A 25,331-nucleotide genomic window follows, 5' to 3' on the forward strand; every position below is an offset into this window, starting at 1 on the left:
CCACTGCTGCCTTTGAGCTAGGGGAGAGAATCCGAACGATATCCCCTGAATTTTGAATTTCAGCATAACCATAGAAGCCTTTCTCCGTGGCCTACTTAACCATATCTTCTTGCACAGTACGACCGCGTCTGGTAGTATTCCTAGGTTGAACATCACATTTACCGACTACTGATGGTGGCGCTTCCAGGATAATCGTGTTATAGTATCCAATGGGTGAGCTAATAAAAACTAAGGGCCTTGAGCTTGACGAAATTCCTAGTGTCAACCGAGAGGAAACGCCAGATCTATTGCTTTACCTTTAGATACAAAAACACCATACCGACTGTCTATACCTTTGGGAAAAAGTATTTACTCATTCTAGAAATTACCTTGTAGCAATAAATGTTCGAACTGTAATTCTTAGTAAGAGCAAAGCATGATTCGTCGTTTTATCAAGCATTGGATAACCTCGTCCTTTTTCGAGTTGAAACTTGAGCACAAGCAAAAGCAGTATTAACTGAACACAATTTCCACGGTCCTCAACAAATTTTGTAGAGAAAAACAAAGCCCATGTCACGCTCGCTTGTCGGGAAAGTCCAGCACGCACCCGTTCTCTCATCTCACAGATCCCTTCAATCACACAGGTCGAACTGTTGTCAAGCAGGATCCTAATCCTGTATCAGGTCTCCATTACCAACCGTTCATCCTAGTTCCGAAAAAGAGAAAGAAGTTCCTCCGCTGCCGACTCCCGTTCAACCAACCAATTCCGACGTTTCGAACGGTGTCCCTGAGCTCATAACCTTCTTCATCTGCGTTTTCATTGCTATTCATAAGGCGCTGACGCTCCTCACTCTCACGTTGCAGATTGTTTTTGCGCCTTTTAAGCCCCCAGAAGTCAGCACCTAGTAAACACTGTGTGGATAGGTTTTCTATACCATTCACTTGTATCACCCCTTTACACTTCTCACGAGAAGACGGATAAACTCCACAGCAAGCATCAAACCGGCAGGAAGGCATTAAAAGCTTGTTATCTCCCGGTTCATCCCAACCTGGGCAATTATCGGCGATAGTAAAAATTGTAAATACTTGACTGAAGGAGGTCCAAAACATGTCGAGGACCATCTAGAAGAATTTGGCACACACATCCTCAGGCTTCTTGTACAAATAGACAACGAACTACTTGATGCTAAGGGCGACCGCAGAGACAAGATATCCGATTATGTCGAGCGGTTTAAGATAACCCCATATTTCAAGCAGGCCGTTAACGATCTTAGCAAGTTTGATGAAAGCCATTTGGAAAGAAAGAGCGTAGAAAGGTACTTTTTTTGGGTGGGGGGTAAAAACAAGCAATGAGGAGGTAGTTGTCGAGTTATGATAGGAAGAAGTGTGAGAACAGATGTCATTCGCTTTCTCAAATTTGTTCAGCATTCACTTCTAACAACTTGTTTCTCTCTGTTGTACATGCGGCTACAACTTCTTGTCATTTACTCTGTTTCTCTCTGAGAACTAGGCTATTTCCAGAACATCATCCCATGTTGGGGTGCCCTATACAGCTTCGCCCAGATAGGCAATATAGATGATGGGTGGGTTCATGTATGTACAATCAATCATATGCCGCACGAACTGTAACCCTTAAAAGGATAATACATAATACGTCAACGTCTGCGACTACAACTCTCGCCGTTTTTATTTCCTTACCACTCAGAACAAGAACGTACTCATGCTTACCAGTGAGTTCCCAACTAGAAATCCTTTCGAACTGAACGATTAACAAACATTTTAGCTCCTGCTTTCGAACAGGGTACAGAGCCTTTACTATTACCCCCGGGCTTCAATATGAACAAAGAAGCCATCCTCGGAATCCTACACAACCATGACCTCCTGACACAGACCGTATGGCCTGATCATAAAGTAATTCCTGTCTACTAACGTCAAATATGACAACTTACATCGTCAAAACCTTTCTTTTTCGAATTAAGATCGATGCTATATTAACTAATACCGACCATGGGGTTTCGGTCTTGGGAGCACAGCCTGGAATTAGCTGTCAGACCTGCTGGAGAGTGACGGAAGCAGAAACAGAAGTAGATAACCAGGCAAGGTGATAGTCTAAAAGAGAAGCCATCACAATCGTCAACGGTGACAAGATACTCTTTGGAAGAAACCATTACGGCTCAGGATTATCGGATTGTATGGTGGGCTACCAAGATTTTTGATGGTCATTATCCCAATACGATATTATTGATCGGGCTTTGGGGGGAAGATTGCTGCCGGGGATATTTCTGTGGACTTGGCTGATGCAAGATGCTCAATTCCGGGGAACTTGAAAAAAGACCAGTGTCACCTGTGCAGCTTATTGATATTTGATTCGATTTTTATTATCTTGGCTTTATGGCTATGTTGAATAATCTTCCTTGGTTATTAACGCAATTCAAAATCACTGGTGACGCGATTTAAGCCCTCCGAAGCTATGTCGTATTACGGAAAACGGTCAAGCAACGTAGTAGCGTATCGATCACTCGGTGCACACAGTGATTGTAGATATCCTATTGTCAAAAAAAAAATCCAAGGAAAGAAGGATAGGATTCCAAGGGGGTGTCGTGGTAGACAAGAATGATTTGCATGCGAAATGAGACAGGGAGTTCGACGGTAGGAATCAACTCTACATACAACGCTTAAAATCAATGTGTTAATCCTTACAATTTCCCCGCGTTACCAAAGAACCCCCACAATACTGTGGTAATTATATTAGTGGATGAGGGATAGAAATTGGATGGCGAGAAATAACAAAGGAGGTGTAGTAAAGGAAGTAAAGATAGAACATTCACCACCAAGTCTGCAATGGCAGAAGTAAACTGCTTTGTTTATTTAATATTTTTTATGAATGTATTCTTCATTATCCCTTCATCAATAGGAAAAAGAAATCCAAAGATAGAAGCATGGCTTAAAGAACGGCCTCGATGCTTTCTTTCTTTGCCTTTGTCTGACTCGAGGGCTGTCCCCGAAGAACTGAGCACTTAAACAGCCGGTAATCTCCTTCTCTCTGAGACACTTCTTTCCTTCTCTGAATAATTTTGCACAGTGAAATCGGTAGTTTTCGTGCTTATCGAGCTTTAGACAAAACGGAAAAACATGGGCACGCCGCGGACCCCTCAGAATACCATGACCAACACGGTCTACCCAACCCCGAACTCTATCAGATTTAGACCACAGACGAGCAAACCCCTCGACCCGACCTATCTTCCTGTGGTAGATGACCATCGGGCATCAGATGACGAATATGAACGGCTGCCATCCGGAACGGCCTCGAAACGACCCCGGAAATTGAACGACCCTACTTATTGCCCTGCTGAAGACGATCACCAGCAATTAGACGATAAGTATGAGTGGCTCCCATCTGGGACGAAACGCGCTCGGAAATCCAAGGCCAACGATCCGACATACCTTCCTGTAGTGGACGATCACCGGCATTCAGACGACGAATACGAATGGCTCCCGCCGGAGACAAAAAGAGCTCGCAAATCCAAGACCATCGATCCGACTTATCGTCCGGAATATGTACCTGGCGATAGCGATGATGAATCTATGTCACCTACAGAAAGACGGCTTTCCCGCAAGCGAAAGGGGATATCTAGCGCGGTCACTAAGACGGTTGAAGGTCAGCATTTGTTCATGAGGCCACCGAAGCGAGCCAAGGTGTCAAGCGGAGTGGACGCACGAGTCAAAGCCAAAACCAAAAGCTCGCCTCGTCTGGCGGACATAACGGACCATACTCATAACCATACTGAGCGACCTACTACCCCTAAAAGCCAGGCCTTGAATCCTACAATCTACCCGACGCCTTCTTCTCTTCTCGATGGTTTTTCTGGTAAGGATACTTCGTTTCAGTCTCACTTTGTCAATGCCAAGTCCCCCATCTTGGATCCGGGAAGCTCCCTAGAGCCCGAGCTGCCTGATGACGAGAATAGAGATCCATCCTGGGGCTCCCCCAAGTCACTAAAGAGAGGTAGAAGTGCGTCCAGGGAAGTGGATGATGATAACTTATATCATCCTCCGTCTAAATCTGTTAAAACGGCCTTTTTCAGGCGACAGCTTTTCACCGACGCTAACGACGGGCTGAGCGATGGAGATGACGAGTACGAATATGGTGATGAACGTGGCGTCTCCAAAAGCGAGACAAAAGGCGTCGTCTACGACTTCTCTCTGGAGCGAGCCAAGCGCTGGGTTGCAGCTGTTAGCTTGCCCGAGGACGCTTGGAGCGAAGCAGAAAAGGAACTCTTCTTTCGGCTGGCAATGCGCGGCTTCGAGCCTCTACTGCCCTTGCACTGGCAGCATGACTTTTCGACGCTTCCCAATACCATGTTCCCTCTTCCTGAAGATGAAACAGTTCCAATCATTCGAGCCTGCAAGCAATCTGATTTTCATGGTAAGTTGAAAAATACCTTTTCATTCTCTCATATCGAATACTTGACTGATTTGTTTCCATAGCCATCAAGTCTCTTCTCGGCTTATTCTCTCTTGGTGGGCAGGTGAGAGACTGCAATATTCTACGGACCAGACCAGAGGACAAGATCAGAAAAGCAATCAAAAGATATGTCCGCTGGGCTATGAGGGATGCAGATATACACGACAAACCCGGAACAATTCCCGTCTACACGATTCGTTCCCAGAAAAAAGGAGAATCAGTCGTCTCTGCTGTCTCAAAGCTCAACAATCGTCTGGGAAAGCTCGCAAAACGGTACCACGACTCACTAGGAATTTCGTCACGCGCCACTAGTCCACGTAGAGTGAAAACGACAGGTGCCCAAATCAAGCAAGGGCTCGATACAGGTCTGAAAATCACTTCTCGCCGCAACTTTCCCCTTCTAGTCGGCTTCGTGATTTGCGGTCCGATTGTTGCCATCTTGACGCTCGATACGGATCCGCTCAGTCCCAAGGGTTGGGGCGAGGGTACGGGGAGCAAATTCATTTCTCAATTTGATGTTGGAGAGCGGGGGCAGGATGTCTGGACTTCGCTGGCTCTTGCAATTACGATTATGCATATTCGAAAGACTATGATACAGTTGGCGGATGGTGGTAAGGGTGGATTTTGTAGGAATGGGGAAGATGTGCTTGTTAGTGAGGATGAGGATCTTTGACACGGTTATGCAACTGATCTATGAATTAGGCTTTATATATTTTTTTATCATGACTTGTAATGGAATCCGAATGCTTTCCTTTTTTTCTTCTGTTCCGTGTGCACTCGCTAGACTGAATATACATAGTGTGAACATACCATGGGATTCTCAAGCTTCTAGCTTATTTTGACACCAGCAAATAATAAGCACAGTACGAGGCAATCATTTTTTTAAGAAGAAATATATTTAACGCTACGAAAAACTACAATAACCGGTGCTTGTTGCTGTGTAGTTCTATCAGACATGTCACATGACCTGACCGGCGATTCACGTCCCCACCATAGACTTAGTTCAACAGCCAAACACGCATCTCTTAAACTTCCATACAGATATCAGATATTGTCATGGATGCTGCGGATGATAGAGAAATCAAGCTTCAACGGGCATCCGGAGACCTCGTGGACGAGTTCTCTACAAAACTGCCGTCTCTGCTGTGGAAAACACGCACAGAGAATGGACACAAACTCCGAGTTCCCCGACGATGGACGCAGGCAAATAAAACAGAAAAGCTTGTAGGTCTTGTACGTCATTCTCAATTACCATTTATCAGACAAAAGAAGCTGACTTCTGCAGCTGGAACCCTTCCAAGAATGGCCGCAACTGTTGGACCCTCACCTGCAAAAACTCCTGCCATCATTAGTCGATGTTTTCTTAGCATATCTGCTTAAGCATCGAGATCAATATGCTTCTGAGACGGCAGCTACGAAAGCACAGGTGCAGGGAGCGCTCTATCCTCTTCCCCGGGCTGTTTGTAGACTTCTCTACACATTCTGCAAAGTCCGCGGGGTGAAGGTGATCACCCGGTTCCTGAATAATGAGCCAAAGTATCTCGACCCCATGTTGCACGCTTTCATCGAGTGGGATGCTGTTCCACAACATGATCCGATGGAGGTTGCACTGGGTGATGATATCTCGCGACGATTGGTGTGGGAAGAGCGATATGTGATGCTCATCTGGCTTTCGCATTTGTTGCTCGCTCCGTTTGATCTGTCGTCAATATCATCGGACGATATCCCAATACCCTACGACAATTTGGGTCGTCTGAAGACTCTCTCGCCTCAAGCGCCTGTAGTTACGAAGTCGCTTCTTTCTGCTTCGTTGGATTACGTCGATGTTTCTGGAAAGGAGCGGGAAGCGGCTACTGCGTTGCTTGCGCGGCTTGTGCTTCGTCAGGATATGCTTGCTGTTGGGGTCTTGAATAACCTTACAGAATGGGCATTTTCAATACTTCAACCAGTCGACGGTGGTGAGCCGCCTTCTTTGTATACGTGTATCGGGGTGTTGTCTTTCCTTGCGCGATTGGCGGCGTCGGGTCAGGTTGAGGGGTTTGCTCCCCTGGTCGAGCCAGTTTTTGAGCAGACTCTACGCGTTACCCACGGAGAGTCTGATGTGTCCAAAATGATCAGGTCTTCTGCTCTGGCGCGGAAAATCATCATCAAGATTCTCCGTAGCGTGAGTGTGATGGCCCTGTCGCTGAACGAGAATGGTTCCATGTCAGACGACCAAGTATCTGTTATCCTGGAAGAAGTGATTGACCACTTGCTGGTTTCTCTTGCTGATAAAGATACGCCCGTTCGCTTTGCTGCAAGCAAGGCTCTGAGTATCATCACTCTGAAGTTGGATCTGGGTATGGCAGCCGATGTCATCGAAGCTGTCACTGGTTCATTGGAGGAAAATATCCTGTACGAAACGCGGGATGGTATTATAGTGGCACCATTTGAGGCCAGGAGAATTGGGATCAACACACTGAAGCGGAACCTAAGTGCAGTTAATGCTCAAAGATGGCAAGGCTTGGTACTAACGCTTGGGCATTTGCTTTTCCGTCGCGCTCCTCCTACCCACCATCTCCACAATGTACTGCAACCGCTTGTGTCTGGACTTGACTTTGAGCAGAGGTCGTCGACAGGTAGCTCTGTTGGCACTGGCGTGCGAGACGCTTCATGCTTTGGTATCTGGGCACTGTCCCGGAAGTACACCACACAGGAATTACTGGCCTTGAGGGCAGATGCGATCAGTACTCCTACGCAACAAAAGGAAACCAGCATTCTGCAAATGCTGGCTGTTGAGCTCGTATGCGCTGCCTGTGTGGATCCTTCAGGTAATATCCGGAGAGGTTCTTCTGCTGCTTTGCAAGAACTTATTGGCCGTCACCCTAACACCATCGCTGAGGGGATATCGCTAGTCCAAGTTGTGGATTACCATGCCGTTGCGAGACGCTCGCGAGCGATGAACGATGTGGCGAAGGCGGCGGCAGCTCTCGATGATGTTTACTGGAGCCCGCTTGTGGAATCGTTATTGCAGTGGAGGGGAGTTGGTTCGCCGGATGCTGAGTCGAGGAGACATGCTGCAAGGGCAATTGGAACTCTTAGTCTTCATGGGTCTTACACGACATTGAAGATTGTGCTCCAGCGACTTCTTCATAGGCTCTCCAACCTCCCGTGGAATGATGTGGAGACGAGACATGGTTGCATGCTGTCGATTGCAGCTACTGTCGACGCCTACAACAAACAGCGAGAAACAGACTCGTCTGAAGCAGTAGATCTTGCTTTCCAGGTTGCTCAGCTTTGGGATGTCTTCGGTTCCTCGTTTGGACCTTCCAAGGATGACTTGACGCTTCAATCCTCTCGTCCTGAATTGACGGCGGAAGCGTCAGCCCGCCTTATTGATTCATTGTCTGGAACAGCCATCAAGTCAGACGCATCCAATTCGCCTCAACCTTCGACTGTTTCAATCAACAACGCTCGAGAGACTCTCTTGCTGTGCGTTTCCCGTGGAGAAGACCTCGCAATCGAAGCTTCTTCCGATGCGGTATCGCAATTGTTCCCTCTGTTGTCGTTGAAGAAGCAGAAAGAAACTGTCCAAGGCTGGTTTTCGCACATTCAGGCTACAAGGAAACTGCCCACTGGCCGTGGTCAGATCTCGGCTCTTGGTGCTGTGTTCAAGAGCGTCGAGCCTGAGAATAGTCTCAGATCAGAAATCATACAGGAGCTACTCCAATGTGCCGGTCCGGAAGAACTGATCGAGAAGAGGGTGGCAGCCGTGAAGTGCTTGGCAACACAGGTCCTACCGTATATTGGTGAGTTCAACGGATGAAACTAGGTGATCCGCGTGCTAACTGTTTATAGCTGTGACGGATGGCATAGTAGACCATTTCATCAACTTCTTGAACGACTACACGACCGACAGACGAGGCGATATCGGATCATTACTACGACTAGAAGCAATCCAAGCAGCAAAGATTATTCTCCAGAAGGAGTCAGAACTTGGGACCCGTTCAACCGGCGCACAAAAAGTTATCGGTTGCCTATGCAGACTCGCAGCGGAAAAACTGGACAAAGTCCGTATACAAGCCTGGCTTGGTCTGCAGAATTACTGGGAGTCAGCTGAGGATTTTCCGCCGTTGCAAAGGTCTGTCGCTGCAAAATCACAATTCTTCTCGGGACCCTCTGAGCTGACTTCTACAGAAAATACGATCATTTCAGCCATGTGTCGTTCCCGGATTACTTCGTTCAGTTATTGGAATTGCAGGCAATTGACTGGCTGCGTCTGCCTCTATACCAAGGTCTTGCGACGTCGACTGTTGCTGGTGCTGAGGGACTAATCCGCGCCTCGCGCTTAGCGCTGGTGCAGGGTATTAACAGCAGGAAGGCCGGGCAACGAGAAGCAATGCTGCTCTTGATACTCAAGGACCTGTCGACTATCCTGAGTGAGAACTTGCAAGATGATCGCTTTGCGATACCTATAATGGAGCTACTGGCTTTCTTGGTTGACGGATATATTACCTCTATCCCTGAAGGGTCGGAGCAAATGTCAGTTCACTGTTCATCCAGCAATTGACTAACACAGTTTACTGACCATGTCCCAGCTTCCGAAGACTATTCACCCTCATCCAAAAAGCGCACTTCAAATCATCTAACATCCAACGCCTCGAAGCTGCCGTTAAAGTGTACGCCGTATTGTCTCGCTTCCCGCAACTACGGCCAGAGGTTCTTAAGAAACTGACGGCAATGCTCCTGCATCCGTTCCCGAGGGTAGGTCCATTCATTCCACATTGGATATTGCTTGCAGCTAATGAAACAGGTCCGATCGACTGTTTCGGAATACTTGTATACGGCAACCGAGTCGGATGAGGTTAAGATGGGTGATTGGACTAGACAGCCTAAGCAGATGAAGGGGGAGGTTGAGGCTTTACGGGGAGTGTTGGTTGCGTAGGTAAATTTGGAGTTAGGATACCCAGTACATAAGGAATAGACTTCTGGAGTATGGAGTGAAGATTAAAAAAAAAAAAAGGGAATATAAAGGACGTCGAGAAACATTCTGTGGGTACGAGTAGTTATGGAGTAGGAAAAAGAAAAAGTGCAAAAAAGAATGCATCGTCCGTGAATCGAACACGGGCCTCGTCGATGGCAACGACGAATTCTACCACTAGACCAACGATGCTAGCTGCTGAACTAAGTTGCTTTAAACCTTTATACATAACAAAATTCCTAGGGACTCTTATCAACCTCAACTGCAAAGCTTCCCTCTCGACCTGCTGATCAAAAACACTAGCTTGAGACAGCTCAGTTGTCGCAATCATGGCGACCGTAGCAGCCAATTCCAGCATCCCCCCTAATCCTACGTGAGTATTTTCTCCCTTTACCTGTCTTATCTTTGAATCCAGGAACGACAGTTGTGCTGAACGTGATCTTCTCCGCAGAGTCTATGTGAGCTTTCCATCCCGATCCCCGACGACGTCCTACGCCGCGCGCGCGATACCACGATAATGAAAACCAATAAAACAATTACACTAATATAGCGTATAGGTCCGCAACCTCCAAGAACGTATCAAAATCGACAACCTCAAAGAAGCCCTGGAAGAGCTCTTCTCCGAATATGGCACCATCGTCGAGATAATCGCCAAAACCAACCTCAAGGCCAAGGGCCAGGCCTTTATTGTCTTTGACAACGTGGAGTCTGCTACGAACGCTATTGAAGAAATCAATGGGTTCGAGCTGTTTGAGAAGCCGATGGTGTTGGATTATGCGAAGACGAGGAGTGATGCGACGGTTTTGAGAGAGGGTGGTGGTGAGGAGTTAGAGGCACATAAGAGGAGGAGGTTGGCTGAGAAGGGTTTGTTCTCTGTCTCCCTGTTTTATTCGTTCATTATGGCTAATATGTGATACACACAGAGCGCAAACAAGCTCACGAAGCTCTCGAAACCCAGAAGAAACTTAAGCGTCCCGCCGGTGCTGCCCCCGATACCGCCCGTCCCGCCAAAACGACCAAAGGCGCCGGTCTCAAGCCGACAAGCGGTGCAGCAGCAACGGTCATCCCAGACGAATACCTCCCTCCGAACAAGATTCTCTTCTTGCGGGACCTCCCCGACAACATCGACCAGGATACGCTTACGAGTGTGTTTGGGCGTTTTGAGGGATTTACGGAGGCCAGATTGGTACCTGGACGGAAGGGAATTGCTTTCGTTGAGTACGAGAACGAGTCTGGGGCTATTAGTGCTAAGGAGGCTACGTCGGGAATGCCTATGGGAGATGGAAAACCTATTCGGGTCACGTACCAGAGACAGTGATGTCTTTGTGTACACCCGTGGACAGAGTAATCCGGCGTTTGGAAGGAATTTCTTTGCCTTTTTGTTCTCCTTTTTCTTTGATCAGAGAGATTAAGTAATGAATCTTTGTTTCTTTGGGGCTCTGCCTTTGTCTGATAGTCTCATGAAAAGAACACCGCATAAATGATATCAAAGAACAACCGTGCTAAAAGGACAAAAGGAAAAGCAAAAGATGAGTAGTTACATAGCAAAGGAAACAAGGAAAAGAAGAAAAAGCCTAGAAGATCACATCTTGATCTTCCTGTTCCCCGAGAACATCAGGAACATCACCCGTGTTCTTCTCAGCTGCCTTCTGTCTGGCAGCCAGGATCTCTGCGTCTTGCGCGGCAGTATCTCTCTGCTTCTTATTCGAGACCTTTTTAAGTCGGTAGAATTCTTCTCTGTCAAGCTCATCGAGCTCGGAATTGATGTCTATGGCGAGTTAGTACGATTGAACGCGCGCATGTATATATATATCGGGTATAGGTGACTGACATTTGATTGTGTTTTCAGTTCGAGGAATGATGACATGCTCACTGGTGATCGTGGTTAGTACCTAAATCCTCAACGTTCGTCGACACGATGGCAAGAAGCGGCTTACATTGCGTTCACTATAAACAGTCAGTATACCAGTAATTAAGTGTCTTGCATTGACTTACCTCTCCGGTTGACAACCTTGATCATCTCATCAAGAATAAGGAATGCAGTCTGAGAACGAATTAGTTACCGACCAAGCTTCCCAACCACATATATAGCCTACCTGTAAACTAGCAAGCTCAACCAAGGTCTCAACTGCTCGAGCGTAGGTCTCCCGGCAGCGTTGAACCTGCTGACCACCTTTCCCAAGACCAGTCAAACCGAAGTCGTTGATTCCCTCCTCCTGGTACGCCTCGAACTGAGGCAGGAAGACACCGGACACGTTCTCCTGTTTGGCCTGTACACGGAATCGAGCCTGCTTGGCGGATTCCTGGATCTGGTATCCAATGTCTCCTCCAACGGCATAGGTCACCTCCGCCAGGGAGAAGGAAGCCACTTGCATGACTCGTCCCATCTTTCGTTTCGCTTCATCGATGCGCCGGGTAATGTCTGGTTTCGAGCGTTAATCTCCATGTTCCGCGTCGTTTGGAATCGCCTTACCTCGAAAGCGCCTATAGATTGCGGTATACAATTAGCAGAGAAGTTCAGAACACATTTGAAAGCATCGATAGGGAGCGCACTTTGTCAAAGCTTCACTCTTTCTCTTCAACAAACTGTGGCCAGTCTCTGCACCCTTAAGCTTGCTCTTCATCAAACCCAACGACTGGCGAGTCGGGAAGACTGGTTCACGGCCCTGGATAGCGACAGGTTAGTAGACTGCTTTACAACAGCCATATTGAAGCAAACTCACAGCTGCCGACATGGTGAGAAATCAAAGTATTCAATTTCAACGCAATTCAAACATCAAATTGCAAACTACTGACAAAAGACGAACTCCCCGTGGCATCAAATGGACGGCATGACGATAAGTGAGCCAACTGCGCGATAACCCGCGGAGCTTGGACCAACTCCGTGTCCAATGCGGCATGGCAGCGAGTCACGTGCAATGGGCCGACTTCATCTCATCGCGGCGCCCAGCAGTTCACACTCCAACGGCGACCAGACAACGTTTTTGCCCGTTCATGCTACTATCTTCTTTTCAGCTCCTGTGTTGACCGTGTGAGTTGATCCCGCTCGATTGAGTGGCGCAATGCCAGGGACGCTTCTGCCCCCGAGATCCCACCGGCAACACGCAGAGATGGATCGATCATCGGCTTCCGGGCCTGATCTGTATTTGATCGTGAGTGACACCCGGAATTTAACCTGCGAGGGGGACTAAGACTAACGATGCGATTACCGCAATAGGCCGACCAGGACACCGTCTACGAGCAAGATCTCATCCGGGACCCCGGCAGTATCAAACCATGGCTTTCCTACATCGAATACAAGCAACAACATGGGACACTTTACGAACAAGCTTTTGTGAGCTCTCCGATGGATACACACTGTTTGCGAAATTGTGAAACTGACAGGTTCCAGGTAATGGAGCGTGCCTGTAGGCAGCTACCGAGATCTTACAAGCTCTGGAAGATGGTACTTTTTTTCACCCCTCATCTTTCCCATTATCCACCAATACATGTGCATCTAGATAATTGGCTGACTCCTGTAGTATCTCGAATTTAGAACAAGTCATCTTCGTGGTCGCAATGCGACCAAATATCGGGCTGAATACCAGAAAGTGAATGCGCTTTTCGAGCGCGCACTTATCCTCCTCAACAAGATGCCCCGAATATGGGAAATGTATCTTTCCTTTATGCTGCAACAACCTCTTGTCACACAGACCCGACGGACATTCGACCGCGCGCTTCAAGCTCTGCCTGTTACCCAACATAACCGGATCTGGAAACTTTACAAGGCGTTCGCGCGCTCCGCTTCTGGTCAGACTGCGGTGAAGATTTGGGCTCGGTATATGCAAATTCACCCGGAAAATGCGGAGGAATATATCGAGCTTTTGGTTGAGATGAGAGAGTATACAGAGGCCGTGAAACGGTACATGGACATCCTCGACGACCCGCGATTCCAGTCGAAAGAAGGGAAAAGCCATTTTCAGCTATGGACTGAGATGGTCGACCTACTAGTTTCCAAGGCCAAACAGATTAATACTGGGCCGCAGGTTGGCATTGATGTCGACGCCATCCTGCGTAGCGGGATTGATAGATTCGCCGACCAGCGAGGAAAGTTATGGGCCGGATTAGCGACATACTGGATTACGAAAGGTAACTTCGAGAAGGCAAGAGATGTCTTCGAGGAGGGTATCCTCACTGTCATGACAGTTCGCGATTTCACTCTTATCTTTGACTCCTACGTTGAATTTGAAGAATCGATCATTGGAAGCCTGATGGAGGCGGCCGCAGTTCGTGCTGACAAGGGAAAGACCGACGAAGATGCCGATTTTGACCTCGACCTGCGAATGCTGCGATTCGAACAGCTCATGGATCGACGGCCGTTCCTAGTCAACGATGTACTCCTGCGACAGAACCCCAACAACGTCATTGAATGGGAAAAGAGAGTAGCTTTGTGGGGCGACAACAAGCAAGAAGTTGTCAATACTTACACAGCTGCCATCGCAGCGATCAATCCCAAGAAGGCACACGGCAAGTTCTCCGAGCTTTGGGTCAATTACGCCAAATTCTACGAAAACGGTGGCGATCTAGACACAGCACGAGTCATATTCGAGAAGGCCGTCAAAGTTCCCTACAAATCGGTCGCAGAATTGGCTGAGACCTGGTGTGAATGGGCAGAAATGGAATTGCGGGCCGAGAACTTTGACAGAGCAGTTGAAGTCATGGCCAAAGCTACGCAAGCGCCCAAGAAATCCACCGTGGACTATTTCGACGAGACTCTTTCGCCTCAGCAGCGTGTCCACAAGAGTTGGAAGCTGTGGAGTTTCTACGTCGACCTGGTTGAGAGTGTTGCCTCCTTGGAGGAGACGAAGAACGTCTACGAGAGAATCTTCGAGCTACGCATTGCGACACCCCAGACTGTCGTCAACTACGCCAATCTGTTAGAGGAGCACAAATACTTCGAGGACTCTTTCAAGGTCTACGAACGAGGACTGGATCTCTTCAGCTATCCGGTTGCGTTTGAGCTTTGGAACCTCTACCTGACCAAAGCCGTGGACCGAAAAATCGGAATCGAAAGATTGCGTGACTTGTTCGAGCAGGCTCTGGATGAATGTCCTCCCAAGTTCGCCAAATCTTTGTACCTGATGTACGGTAACCTCGAAGAAGAGCGCGGTCTTGCACGACATGCGATGAGAATCTACGAACGCGCTACTCGTGCAGTATCTGACGAGGACCGCTTCGAGATGTTCGAATTCTACATCACGAAATCCGCCTCGAATTTCGGATTGACCTCCACCAGACCGATCTACGAACGGGCTATCGCGGCTTTGCCTGACCAGGAAGCCAAGGAAATGTGCCTCAAGTTTGCCGAGATGGAGCGACGACTGGGTGAAATCGATCGGGCCCGTGCCATCTACGGACATGCATCGCAGTTCTGCGATCCTCGTACCAATGCCGCTTTCTGGCAGAAATGGGAGGCGTTCGAAGTCCAGCACGGAAACGAGGACACTTTCAAGGAAATGCTTCGTATCAAACGAAGTGTACAGGCGCAATACAAGTATGTGACCATCCTGCCCTCAAAATGGATAAAGTTAATGTTAACTAACACGCACAACAGCACCGATGTCAATTTCATCGCGTCGCAGGCAATTGCCCGTAGCCAACAGCGCCCTCAAGAAGGCGGCGAAGAGGAAGGGGAGATGGATGGTGCAAAGGAGAAGGCCGATGTCATGGCAGCTCTGGAGCGACAAGCACGCGCTCCGGTAGGTTTTGTCGCTGCCAGTACTGGGCCTGAGGGTGGTAACCGACCTCCCGCTGCTGGCCAAGAGCAGCAACCGTCCGCCCCTGTCAACCCGGACGCTATCAACCTCGATGATGACATGGATGAATAACTGTTTTCCTTCGGGTTGTGGAAGAATGCGTGCTGAATAATATTGGTCATTCCTTTCTCATTTAACATGTCGTGATTGTCACAATCTCTTCAATCTCCTTTGTTTTCAATATTTCCCGGGCTGTGATTGGCAGGGATTGTCATAGGTTTTCCTGGATTTCCGTGTGTGCATTGTTTTTCTCTTAGATCCAGTTGGATCGAGATGCTGTGCGATACCTCTTGTCGTGTTTCGTTGTACTGTATAGACAATCCTTTTTTGATTATAGGACATTTTTGCCGTAAACTCTCCGATTCAGTCGTAGCTCACGTGACTCTCCTGCAAAGAGCTTGACATAAGACATTCCTACAGAAACAGATCATGTAGGCGTGTCTCCTATCAGATCGAAGGAACAGATAGTTGATAAATACATAATTAATATAGGATCTGGAGCAGTATTTGAAATACATGCCATTCACGCCTTCATTGCTTTTCCCAACCCTGCGTCGAGCAAATCCCGAGCACCCACACTCGGGATTTGCTCGCACGAACCTTACGATGCCATCCGGTCCTGCAACCCTGCGCCAAACCCCGGCGGCTTTTTACAGTACAATCCCATTATCAAGAAGTCTCCAGCAGCTCACAGGCATTGTCCTTAACATTGGCATCCGACATTCTGCCCTATGACTACTACATGCAGCCGCGTCCTTTAGTTCTGCGGTGGTATGCTCTCTCTCGCCGGGTGCGGAGGACGCCGACCTGTGCCAACTTCGGATGATTATTACTTGTGATTACTAGTACTGTTAATGTACTGCATCAGCACCGCCATGGTCCAGGAGAGTTTCAGACATCCCGATCATGAATCAATTACCGCCGTGGCGCGGTCTGCCGTCTCAAAGCCGTCGTCGGTGGTTCGCAGGAAGTTCGCGAAGCCCCCGGTTAAAGTAGCTTGTTTGGCTTGGTCAGCCCCCTATGCATTTTATGGACCTGGAGTCGGCGCCCTATTCCAGTGCTTGCTTTACTAATTCGATAATTAGTCGTGCTTCGAGAACGCGTTGTGATGGGCAAGAGCCATGTGCTAATGTATGTCGTCTTGTTTTCATTTGCTTTCCGATATTGCTTTGGATTGTACTAAACTGTCTCTCTTCAAATCAGTGCGCTGGCAGGAACCGAGAATGTTCCTATATGCCCAGTAAACGCGGTGGTCCCAGGAGAAGAAAGAAGAAATCCATTTCCGATGGAAACAATGTCCAGCATAATGGCGCCCAGGGGACGACAATGGTGCCTTCGCCTGACTTCCAGGAAGGTTTGTTGTGATGGTATTCCTGTCTTGTATTCAATAAAAAAAGCTAACTGGGTATAGCGTCGTCCGATATGTTCGGTCAAATCGATGAGCTATCTATGCCAGGTGCAGGATTGAGAAGTCTAGACTATTCTTCCGATGTACAAACTATGTTTGCGGATCTCTTTCTTCCAAACACCGAAGGACATCCCGACGTGCATATGCAGTCAACTCCATTATCATCAAGTATACCCATGCAGCCTCCGGTGAGGACGTATGGCAGCGAATACGACATGTCAGTTGTCCATGAACTTCAAGACTCATAACAAATGCTGACCTTATAGTCTAAACGCCTACTACGTTTTCATCCATTCCTATTTCCCTATCCTTCCACCTAGAGTGGCATCTCCATCGCCTGATAAACCATTGAATTACGCTGCATCATGCACCAGTTCCCCTTCCGAAGACCTTGCTCTAGCTTACCGGCCTCGATCGCCTCTCAGTCTTGCACTATCTGCAATCCTATCCCTTATACCTCACCCAGATGACCCGGAACCGTCATCTCCTAATTCCGTGATTCAGCGCAGAAACTGCGCTCATGCATTTGCCCAGATGGCAGCTGACAGTGTCGAGGCTGACTGTGAGCTGAATTCTTCGTCTACGGATCCTTCGCAGGGGCTGTGCGGTGAGCGGCCGTCGATCAATCGGGAACCTTTCCATCATCGGACGCCAGTTGAACTCGAGAATCTCCTCGCGTTGTTGATATTGTCTACGTATGAGTATGTACAGCGCGGGAATTTGTTGAAGATGAGATACCGTGCTAGTCAGGCTTTCACGATAGCCTTGGATATGTCTCTGCATATTTTAGGGGACGATCATAGTGAGTTTGCAGAGGCTAGAAGGAGAGCGTGGTGGATGACGGTATGTGCAACGGTTATAAACCGTGATGTTTGGCTTTCTAACCCATATTTCAGTATTACTGCGTCCTTCAAGGGTCTATTGTTAGCACAACCGTGAGCATCCCAGATCTCCTGATATAAGCCGGATTCAAACTGAGAACCAATAGACCCCGTCTATCGTGATCCAAGATCCTCAATTCATTACACCCTATCCCCAATTCGACTCAGACCCAGATGTAAGTGGTACCATGTCCGATATATTGGCATATTCTAACCTGCCTTCTAGGGTTGGTCTGTTTTGATACAAGCGCAACAAGTCCTGGTTTCAGCGACTCAATTCATCATCGACCTAAACAAATGTATAAGGTCAAGGTCGAACATATCCTACATCTACGAACGAATGCAGCAGCTTGACGCCTGGGCTGCCTCCGTGCTTTCGCAGTCAACATTGACGCCCAGTATCTCACAACCTCACGGCCTTGACGACAGAACGGAATTGATGACAGCACGTAGCATGCGCGCAATTGCGCGGATAAAGCTATCGAGGTATCTATCCATGAGACACACCCCGGCTGGTTTCGCACACTGACCCCATTCTAGCGCACAGATTAAAACACACCGTTTCCGAGCATTCCAAGACATTCCCATATTCGTCAAGAAGCACTGCGATCTCACAGCAGCAGCAGCAAACACCAATAACACAGCGCCTGCAACCTGCACTCCACTGAAAGGCCCTTCTCAAATAACAAACATCCGCTGCTCATGCACTAGCAGCACCATGGAACATGTCCCCGAATACGCAACACCCTCTACCTCAACAACCCCAGATCTCCCGTCAACATCATCATCACAACAACCCCCTATCCCCACGGAATTCCCCACAGAATGTCCCTTTACTAGCCAACACTCCGCAAAAGTCTGCCTCCGCGCCGCCCTCCTAATCTCACACATGTTCCAGTCTCTACCCCTCCCACGCCCCTCACGACAAGACCTTCACCCGCATGCCAGCCAGCATCAGCAACAATTACCGCGCACGATGCCCTCATTCGCCTGCTGCTTAATGCAAGGCAGTTACGCTATGTTAATGATATTCTACAAAGCGCGCGTCGCGAGAAGAATGTCTCCCCCTCTCCCGCTCCCATCGCAACAGGGGACCGGGTTTGAAAACGGGCGACGCATGTCTGGGAATATGAACCCGAATTCGAATTCGAACCAGACCCCCACTCCGACGGATAGACTGATTCTGGAGCTGAGGCAGGGGTTGGAGAGGATTATTGGTGCGGTGAGGAACTATACCATTGCTTTTGAGGCTTTGGTTGGAATGAGGGGTGGGTTCCTTTTTTCTTTTCCATATTCAATTGGGTTTGATTTGGTATATTAATGACTGACTGGGATCTTTGTACAGATGATATTGAAGGTGCTTACCAGACGGCATTTGCTTGATTGCAATGCTTGAACAGAACTTCGGGATTTGCTTTTCTTGCTTTTCTTGCTTTATACCACTCTATTTAGCACGGTCTATTATATATAGGGATTGTTCTCTTTCTTTTGAAGGAATCTATAATTCTTGTTTGAATAGGAGTTCGGAATAACTGGAAAACAGACTCGGAGAATTTCTGTCTTCGGTTCACAATGTAATATACCCGATAGCAAGTTTCCATTAGTTATCATATATTGAAAAAGCAAGAATCCAATTTCGCTCTAAACCTAAAACCCAAAAACCATAGCGCCAGTGCCGAACGATACAATATAGGGTATTACACGTGTGCGAAGACTTCCCCTTATCTATAACAAGTTTATAAAAACTGTGGGGCATGCTCAAAGTTTCGACCGAATTCCCTCTAACCGGAACTTAACATCCTTCAGTACTTTGCTCGATGGCTTCCAGTCGTCAAATTGCTTCAAAAGTTCCATTGTTTCCTCGTAAAGCTCGCGCTTGACATGTTCTTCTTCCAAAAGACCACGCATGGCGAACGGGAGGATATACGGGTTTGCTACTGGCGACCCTGGGGTTCGCTTGATTTGTAGGGTCGCGCTGCTGACGTCTGACGTCTCCAGAGCAAATGCGATGGCGAGACTGCATAAAGTGTTGATATACTGCAATTTTGTGGGCGGGGTAGGCATGACTTACGAATAAACAGCCTCGTCATCGTAAAGACGAGAATGTCCCTCTCCAGTATAGAGACTGCCCGCGAGCGGTGCGCTCAGTTCTCGAATGAGGCCATGGTCTGCTATCCCGAGGTTTCGTAGCTTGAGAGAGAACCCAACCAAATGGGAAAGGCTAATGAATGTCAGCTGAGTCCAACACTCACTGGTCAATGCGGATACTTACAAGCTGGGAGCATGGACCCGACCGTCAACGAAAACAGCCCGATAGATATAAGGATGATTTACCGGCGAGAAGAGCGATGACTAGGGGGTAAAACCTGTTAGATATACGAGCATGTGATATCCAAGCAGCGAAAACTTGCCTCAAGAGATACCAGTTGATCGTCAATGCTTCCAATATAGGATATTCGAACCCCGAAGTCAAGTGCACATCTCAATGCAGCTTCGTAGTCCTGAGACACCTGACTGTGAGGCAACGCAAACTCAAAAAGTTCCCCAGCGGATCCACTAATCCATCGAGATCTATAGTCCGGAAACGGTCCTAAGTTGACGCCGGCCATGGCGCATATTCCAACGCGCGAGGCATTTACACAGCCAAATGCGATCAATTTTGCAACCAACATGATAGACACCGGAACTCCCTGACTGTGGCATGCAACCATGATATAATCTGCGCTTCTGATTTCTTCCATCCAGTTCAACAGCAGTTTCCACAGCAGATCCACCCGTTCAGAAATGCGGCCTTCGCCTTCGAGTGCGATCTTTTCAATATCGCAGGAGTATCCGCGGCTCTCAGTCCAATTTTTGATGGCATTCGCCGCCATCGTCGAGAATCGTACAGATGTGCCTGTTGGTTGACCAAGAACGCTTCGTATCAGTGGAGCAGGGAAGTATCCGTGTACCCCAATAGCCAAGGCCTTTCGGATGCGAGGCGGATCTCGAATTCTATACGCATGCTTGCTGTGCTGTTTCTTGCCATAATGTAAGAAGTTTCCAAGTGTCTGTAGTAACGATGGTGACTCTTGCATAGAAAATGTGTCTTGAAAACGTGGCAGAACTTGGTTGGGTATGTTTTTTCGCAAATCCCTCGAGGCAGCAGTTTGAGGAGCCTTCGGGGGCACAGCATCGGCCGCGAGTTCCACCTGAGCTGCAACTTTATCGGGAAGGATAGGAGGCCCGGCGTTGTTTTGAGGAGGCTTGACCTTGGTACTTCCCTTTTTCTTGATCTCCACTTCTTGTTCTGGCTCTGCTTTATGCTCACCCTTCGACTGCTGAGAAGACGTATCTTGATTTATTGATGTTTCGATGGCTCCGAAATCTTGAGTCTTTGATTGCGCGGCATCCTTCGAAGTGTCCCGGAACCAGAACGACCAGCCAGACGATCTAGAATTCTGAGCAGGTGGTTTGGGCGAATCATTTTGTTCTTCAGGTCTTCCGTCAGGCACTGACGTATCATGTTGTGCAGCCTCGGCGGGTTCTTCAGCTATACTGGGCGGTAAATCCTTGGCAGGTTCTTCTTCCTTTTTAGGCTCCTCCGGCGCTTTTGACGAAGAGGGCGAGCCGTACCACATTTGGAACCACGAAAGTCTTTGAGGAGCCGCGGTCACTTGTGTAGTTTCAGGTGTATTCGGTTTTGTTGTGGCTTGCTCGTCAGGGATTCGGTTATTTGTTTCAACGGTATCCTTCTTCAACGTCTGGTCTGTAGTTGGCGGCTCTGGTGGTGGGTTTTCTACCGGAGTTTCTGTCGCCTGGGAGCCGCCGGTCGTGTCTGTCACACTCGGTGATGATCTGTAGAGCCACGAGAACCATCCACCAGTTTGTATTGCGGTTGCTGTCTTGCTGTCTGATTCAGCACTCTCGTCACATGCGTTCGGAGCTGTCGTTTCGGTAATGCTATCCGGTTGTTCCTTTGCAGCGTCGTCCACAACCTTTTCACCTTTATCGCTTGGTTGCTCCTTATCCGTGGGCTGTGCAGCCAGGTCTGATGGGGTGTTCGCGGCCGGGGTAGATGTAGAGCCGTGAGACGTAGAGCCGTCAGACGCGATGTTGACCCGAGTTGTCGTCGCGTTGGCGGGAAGAGACCTGCTCGACGCACCTTGTCGCCGTGTTAGTTGAAGGGAAGGATTGCGGTTATGTTTCGGATGGTCATCGAGATGAAGATGGGAGGTTGAGGAGGAAGCGACATTGGGTACATTCTTGGCTGATATGCTTTCGCGGGCAACCTCGGTAACGGGCGCTGCTTTAGAAGCTCTGGAGCCGGCCGGCCAGGTCCCGGGATACCGATTCTGAGCAAAGAACGCATTAGCTACGCAAATATAGTCATTTCTCATACCGAGACATGGCAGACTTACCACTCCAAAACCTCCCTTCTGCGACGAAGTTGAACGTTGTCTGCCGCTTGAGGGAGATAGATCCCCATGACTCGGGGTTGGAGTGGACGGGGCCGTGCCTGGTGGGCTAGGCTCTACTTTCTTGCGGAATCCCGTAGGCGCCATGAAAGCTGCAATAAGAACATAACCAAGCAAAAAGCCAAGTATCAGGACACAAAAGGAGTGCCCCTTTTAAATAGTCCAAGTCGGAAGGCCATGAGCTATTGCCTGTAAACGTGTTGGTATTGGTCCAAGTCAGAGCGTCGGGCTGGAAGCATTGCTGATATCATGTCACATGCATCCAGATTGACCGCCTTTGTCGCCTCAGGCATAATATGGCTAGTATCTGTTGCACCGCCTGGCAGAAAAAATTTGGAGGATCTGTGGAGACGGCTAGAATCCGATAAGCAGTTCCTGAATTCTTTTTCGTCTCTCTTCATACCATCCGCCTTTTGTTCAATTTAAGGTTTCCGTCGAGGCTTGCTCGACCACCTACGCGCCAAATGGCGGTTCAGAAAAAACACGGAAAAGGTCGTTTGGATAAGTGGTATCACTTGGCTAAGGAGAAAGGATACCGAGCAAGAGCTGCGTTCAAGCTTGTCCAATTGAACAAGAAATATGGCTTTCTGGAAAAGAGCAAGGTTCTTCTGGATTTGTGCGCTGCGCCTGGTGTAAGTACTATTCACTTACTCCATTTGGATTCTTTGTGTTAATCAAATCAGTCCTGGTGTCAAGTAGCTGCAGAGTGCATGCCCAACCAGAGTATCATCGTCGGTGTTGATCTTGCCCCCATTAAGCCAATTCCTCGAGTTATTTCATTCCAGAGCGATATCACCACGGACAAATGTCGCGCGACAATTCGATCTCATCTCAAACACTGGAAAGCAGACACGGTCCTGCACGATGGTGCGCCAAACGTCGGTACCGCGTGGGTTCAGGATGCGTTCTCCCAGGCAGAACTGGTCTTGCAATCCATGAAGTTGGCTACGGAGTTCCTGGCTGAGGGCGGTACCTTTGTCACCAAGGTTTTCAGATCGAAAGACTACAACGCTCTGATTTGGGTCTTCAAGCAACTGTTCGCGTCCGTCGAAGCCACCAAGCCCCCGTCTTCGCGAAATGTCTCGGCAGAAATTTTCGTCGTTTGCCGTGGATTCAAGGCAGCGAAGCGTATCGACCCGAAGTTCCTCGACCCCAAGCATGTCTTTGCGGAACTGGCTGATCCCACTCCGAACTACGAGGCGAAGGTTTTCGACCCCGAAAAGAAGAAACGAAAGCGGGAAGGTTACGAGGAGGGTAATTACACTCAGTTCAAAGAGATCCCGGTTACCGAGTTCATCAACACTATCGACCCCATCGCTATTCTCGGAGAATACAACAAGCTTAGTTTCGATCAGGCACCGGCAGGAGACCTCGCCATGGCTACTTTGAATCGACTTGAGGAGACCACTGATGAGATTCGCGCATGCTGTGAGGATTTGAAACTCCTGGGAAAGAAGGAATTCCGGAACCTGCTCAGATGGCGACTGAAGGTTAGGGAGAAGTTTGGTCTTGTCGTTAAGAAGGGTCCTCGTAAGCCTGAGGAGCAGACCGAAGAAGTGGCGGAGGTTGCTCCTATGGATGATGAACTCGCAATCCAGGAGGAACTACATCGTCTAACAGAAAAAGAAAGCGCGGCGAGAAAGAAAGAGCGGAGAAAGGAAAACGAAAAGAAGCGCAAGGAGATCGTCCGGATGCAGATGCACATGACAACGCTTATGGAAATTGGTATGGAGCAGCTGGGTCCAGGAGGAGACGATGCAACCTTCTCCCTCAAGCGTGTCGACAGAGAGGGAGCGAGAGATGCAATTGCATCGGGAAGACAGGCCATAGTTGAGAGCGAGAGTGAAGAATCTGACTCTGATTCTGAATCCGAGACCAGCGATGATGACGGAGACCGGTTGGAGAGAGAGCTTGACAACTTGTACGAGCAATACCAGGACCGTCAGGAAGAACGTGATTCGAAATTGCGCGCTAAGAAGGCACGAAAGGAGTACGAAGCCGACGAATGGGACGGCTTTTCGGACTCTGACAAGGAAGGAAGCGATGGCGAAGCCGAAGAAGAGGGTTCGGACGCTGAAGCTGAGAGCACCCCTGGTAACGCGTCCAAGTCCAAAGCGTTGTCCAACAACGCGGCCATGTTCTTTGACCAAGACATTTTCCAGGGCCTAGGTGACGAAGATGTGGAAGATGAGGACAGCGCAGACGAAAAGCAGGAGGACGAGGAACCTAAAGAGGAGGTGAAATCGAAGAAGCAGAAGGCCAAGGATGCAAAGAAGCAGGAGCAGGAGCAAGCTGCGCAAGAGTCTGATGAAGAGGTTGAAGAGCCTGAGGATCCCAGGAAGGGCAATGGCCAGCTTGGTAGGCCCCTCTCAATCATTGCGGTCAAAAGTAGCTGTTATTGACTGTGACACAGATATCGATATCATTACTGCAGAAGCTATGGCACTAGCGCAGTCAATGGCCACCGGCGAGAAGAAATCCTCAGACCTCGTCGACGACGGATACAACAAGCACGCCTTCCGCGAAGTCGAAGGTCTTCCGGACTGGTTCCTCGACGACGAGAACAGACACGCCAACCCCAACCGCCCCATCACCAAGGCCGCTGCGGCCGCGATCAAGGAGAAAATGCGTGCCATCAACGCCCGCCCCATCAAGAAGGTGATGGAAGCGAAGGGCCGCAAGAAGATGAGGGCTGCGACGAGATTGGAGCGTCTGCGCAAGAAGTCGTCATTGCTGGCGGAGGACGACGCGCTCAGCGAACGGGACAAGTCGGCAGCCATTACGGCGATGATGGGCAAGGCGGCCAAGAAGAAGCCCAAGCAGCAGGCAAAGCTTGTTGTTGCCAAGGGAGCCAACCGTGGTATCTCTGGCCGTCCTCGTGGAGTGAAGGGCAAGTACAAGATTGTGGATTCGCGTATGAAGAAGGATATCCGGGCTCAAAAGAGGCTGGCGAAGAAGAAGTCGAAATAAACGCGCAGCGTTTTCTTACTGTGAATAATATTCGTCATTTATAGTATAAATACAGACTCGAGCAAAAGTTTTGATACCCATACTGAGGCAACCATATTGGGGAAATGTTGTAAGAACAACGTAGTTATGCGTATACATTCCAGAACCACGGCGGCGGGGATCTCAGATCTCGATTGACTCTACTGTAGATGCAGGGGTTTTGATCGTGCATTATTATGGACAATCAGTACTTATATATGGAAGTGTACTAACAGGGACACCGATGGCCCAAAGTGGCGACAATTGAGGCTATACAAAGACGCTAAGAGTGGAAAGCGGCTCTTTCTCCATCCTCTTCTCTTCTCAGCACGTGCCGCGATTTTCTCTCTTTTCTCTCACTCGATCATCGCTCCCCATTTCTTCTTCTTTCTTTCTTT

At 48.7% G+C, this 25,331-nt stretch overlaps 8 protein-coding genes and 1 non-coding gene across 9 annotated transcripts; 6 read left to right on the top strand and 3 right to left on the bottom strand.

Annotated features, from left to right (window-relative positions):
* Nucleotides 1-3,111: 3,111 nt before the first annotated feature.
* On the top strand, nt 3,112-5,117 carry ACHE_41221S (uncharacterized protein; the record flags this gene model as incomplete). The annotated part of the gene is made up of 2 exons (XM_043279506.1): nt 3,112-4,405; nt 4,468-5,117. The coding sequence occupies 2 exons, from the start codon at nt 3,112-3,114 to the stop codon at nt 5,115-5,117; spliced, it is 1,944 nt and encodes a 647-aa protein (XP_043137179.1).
* A 383-nt stretch (nt 5,118-5,500) lies between these two features.
* On the top strand, nt 5,501-9,368 carry ACHE_41222S (tubulin-specific chaperone D; the record flags this gene model as incomplete). The annotated part of the gene is made up of 6 exons (XM_043279507.1): nt 5,501-5,677; nt 5,730-8,232; nt 8,282-8,564; nt 8,621-8,965; nt 9,022-9,187; nt 9,237-9,368. The coding sequence occupies 6 exons, from the start codon at nt 5,501-5,503 to the stop codon at nt 9,366-9,368; spliced, it is 3,606 nt and encodes a 1,201-aa protein (XP_043137180.1).
* Nucleotides 9,369-9,525: 157 nt separating this feature from the next.
* Nucleotides 9,526-9,596, bottom strand: ACHE_t40018A. The gene has a single exon. It is a non-coding gene; the product is annotated as a tRNA-Gly (tRNA).
* A 137-nt stretch (nt 9,597-9,733) lies between these two features.
* ACHE_41223S (U1A/U2B'/SNF family RNA-binding protein) lies at nt 9,734-10,722 on the top strand (the record flags this gene model as incomplete). Its single annotated transcript, XM_043279509.1, has 4 exons — nt 9,734-9,777; nt 9,856-9,862; nt 9,962-10,268; nt 10,328-10,722. 4 exons carry the CDS (start codon nt 9,734-9,736, stop codon nt 10,720-10,722), a joined length of 753 nt encoding a protein of 250 aa, XP_043137181.1.
* Nucleotides 10,723-10,978: 256 nt separating this feature from the next.
* VMA8 (H(+)-transporting V1 sector ATPase subunit D) lies at nt 10,979-12,139 on the bottom strand (the record flags this gene model as incomplete). Its single annotated transcript, XM_043279510.1, has 8 exons — nt 10,979-11,172; nt 11,236-11,276; nt 11,342-11,351; nt 11,400-11,448; nt 11,501-11,826; nt 11,878-11,888; nt 11,958-12,070; nt 12,128-12,139. 8 exons carry the CDS (start codon nt 12,137-12,139, stop codon nt 10,979-10,981), a joined length of 756 nt encoding a protein of 251 aa, XP_043137182.1.
* Nucleotides 12,140-12,466: 327 nt separating this feature from the next.
* SYF1 (mRNA splicing protein SYF1) lies at nt 12,467-15,271 on the top strand (the record flags this gene model as incomplete). The annotated part of the gene is made up of 5 exons (XM_043279511.1): nt 12,467-12,556; nt 12,622-12,738; nt 12,796-12,849; nt 12,926-14,937; nt 14,998-15,271. The coding sequence occupies 5 exons, from the start codon at nt 12,467-12,469 to the stop codon at nt 15,269-15,271; spliced, it is 2,547 nt and encodes an 848-aa protein (XP_043137183.1).
* A 782-nt stretch (nt 15,272-16,053) lies between these two features.
* On the top strand, nt 16,054-18,809 carry ACHE_41226S (uncharacterized protein; the record flags this gene model as incomplete). The annotated part of the gene is made up of 9 exons (XM_043279512.1): nt 16,054-16,208; nt 16,285-16,330; nt 16,403-16,553; nt 16,611-16,824; nt 16,874-17,450; nt 17,504-17,542; nt 17,596-17,664; nt 17,715-17,974; nt 18,029-18,809. 9 exons carry the CDS (start codon nt 16,054-16,056, stop codon nt 18,807-18,809), a joined length of 2,292 nt encoding a protein of 763 aa, XP_043137184.1.
* Nucleotides 18,810-19,246: 437 nt separating this feature from the next.
* ACHE_41227A (uncharacterized protein) lies at nt 19,247-22,032 on the bottom strand (the record flags this gene model as incomplete). The annotated part of the gene is made up of 5 exons (XM_043279513.1): nt 19,247-19,505; nt 19,560-19,709; nt 19,761-19,840; nt 19,900-21,822; nt 21,889-22,032. 5 exons carry the CDS (start codon nt 22,030-22,032, stop codon nt 19,247-19,249), a joined length of 2,556 nt encoding a protein of 851 aa, XP_043137185.1.
* Nucleotides 22,033-22,409: 377 nt separating this feature from the next.
* On the top strand, nt 22,410-24,915 carry spb1 (rRNA methyltransferase spb1; the record flags this gene model as incomplete). Its single annotated transcript, XM_043279514.1, has 3 exons — nt 22,410-22,577; nt 22,629-24,303; nt 24,359-24,915. The coding sequence occupies 3 exons, from the start codon at nt 22,410-22,412 to the stop codon at nt 24,913-24,915; spliced, it is 2,400 nt and encodes a 799-aa protein (XP_043137186.1).
* Nucleotides 24,916-25,331: the final 416 nt, after the last annotated feature.

The sequence above is a fragment of the Aspergillus chevalieri genome, chromosome 4 (assembly GCF_016861735.1).
Source record: "Aspergillus chevalieri M1 DNA, chromosome 4, nearly complete sequence".
NCBI lineage: Eukaryota > Fungi > Ascomycota > Eurotiomycetes > Eurotiales > Aspergillaceae > Aspergillus > Aspergillus chevalieri.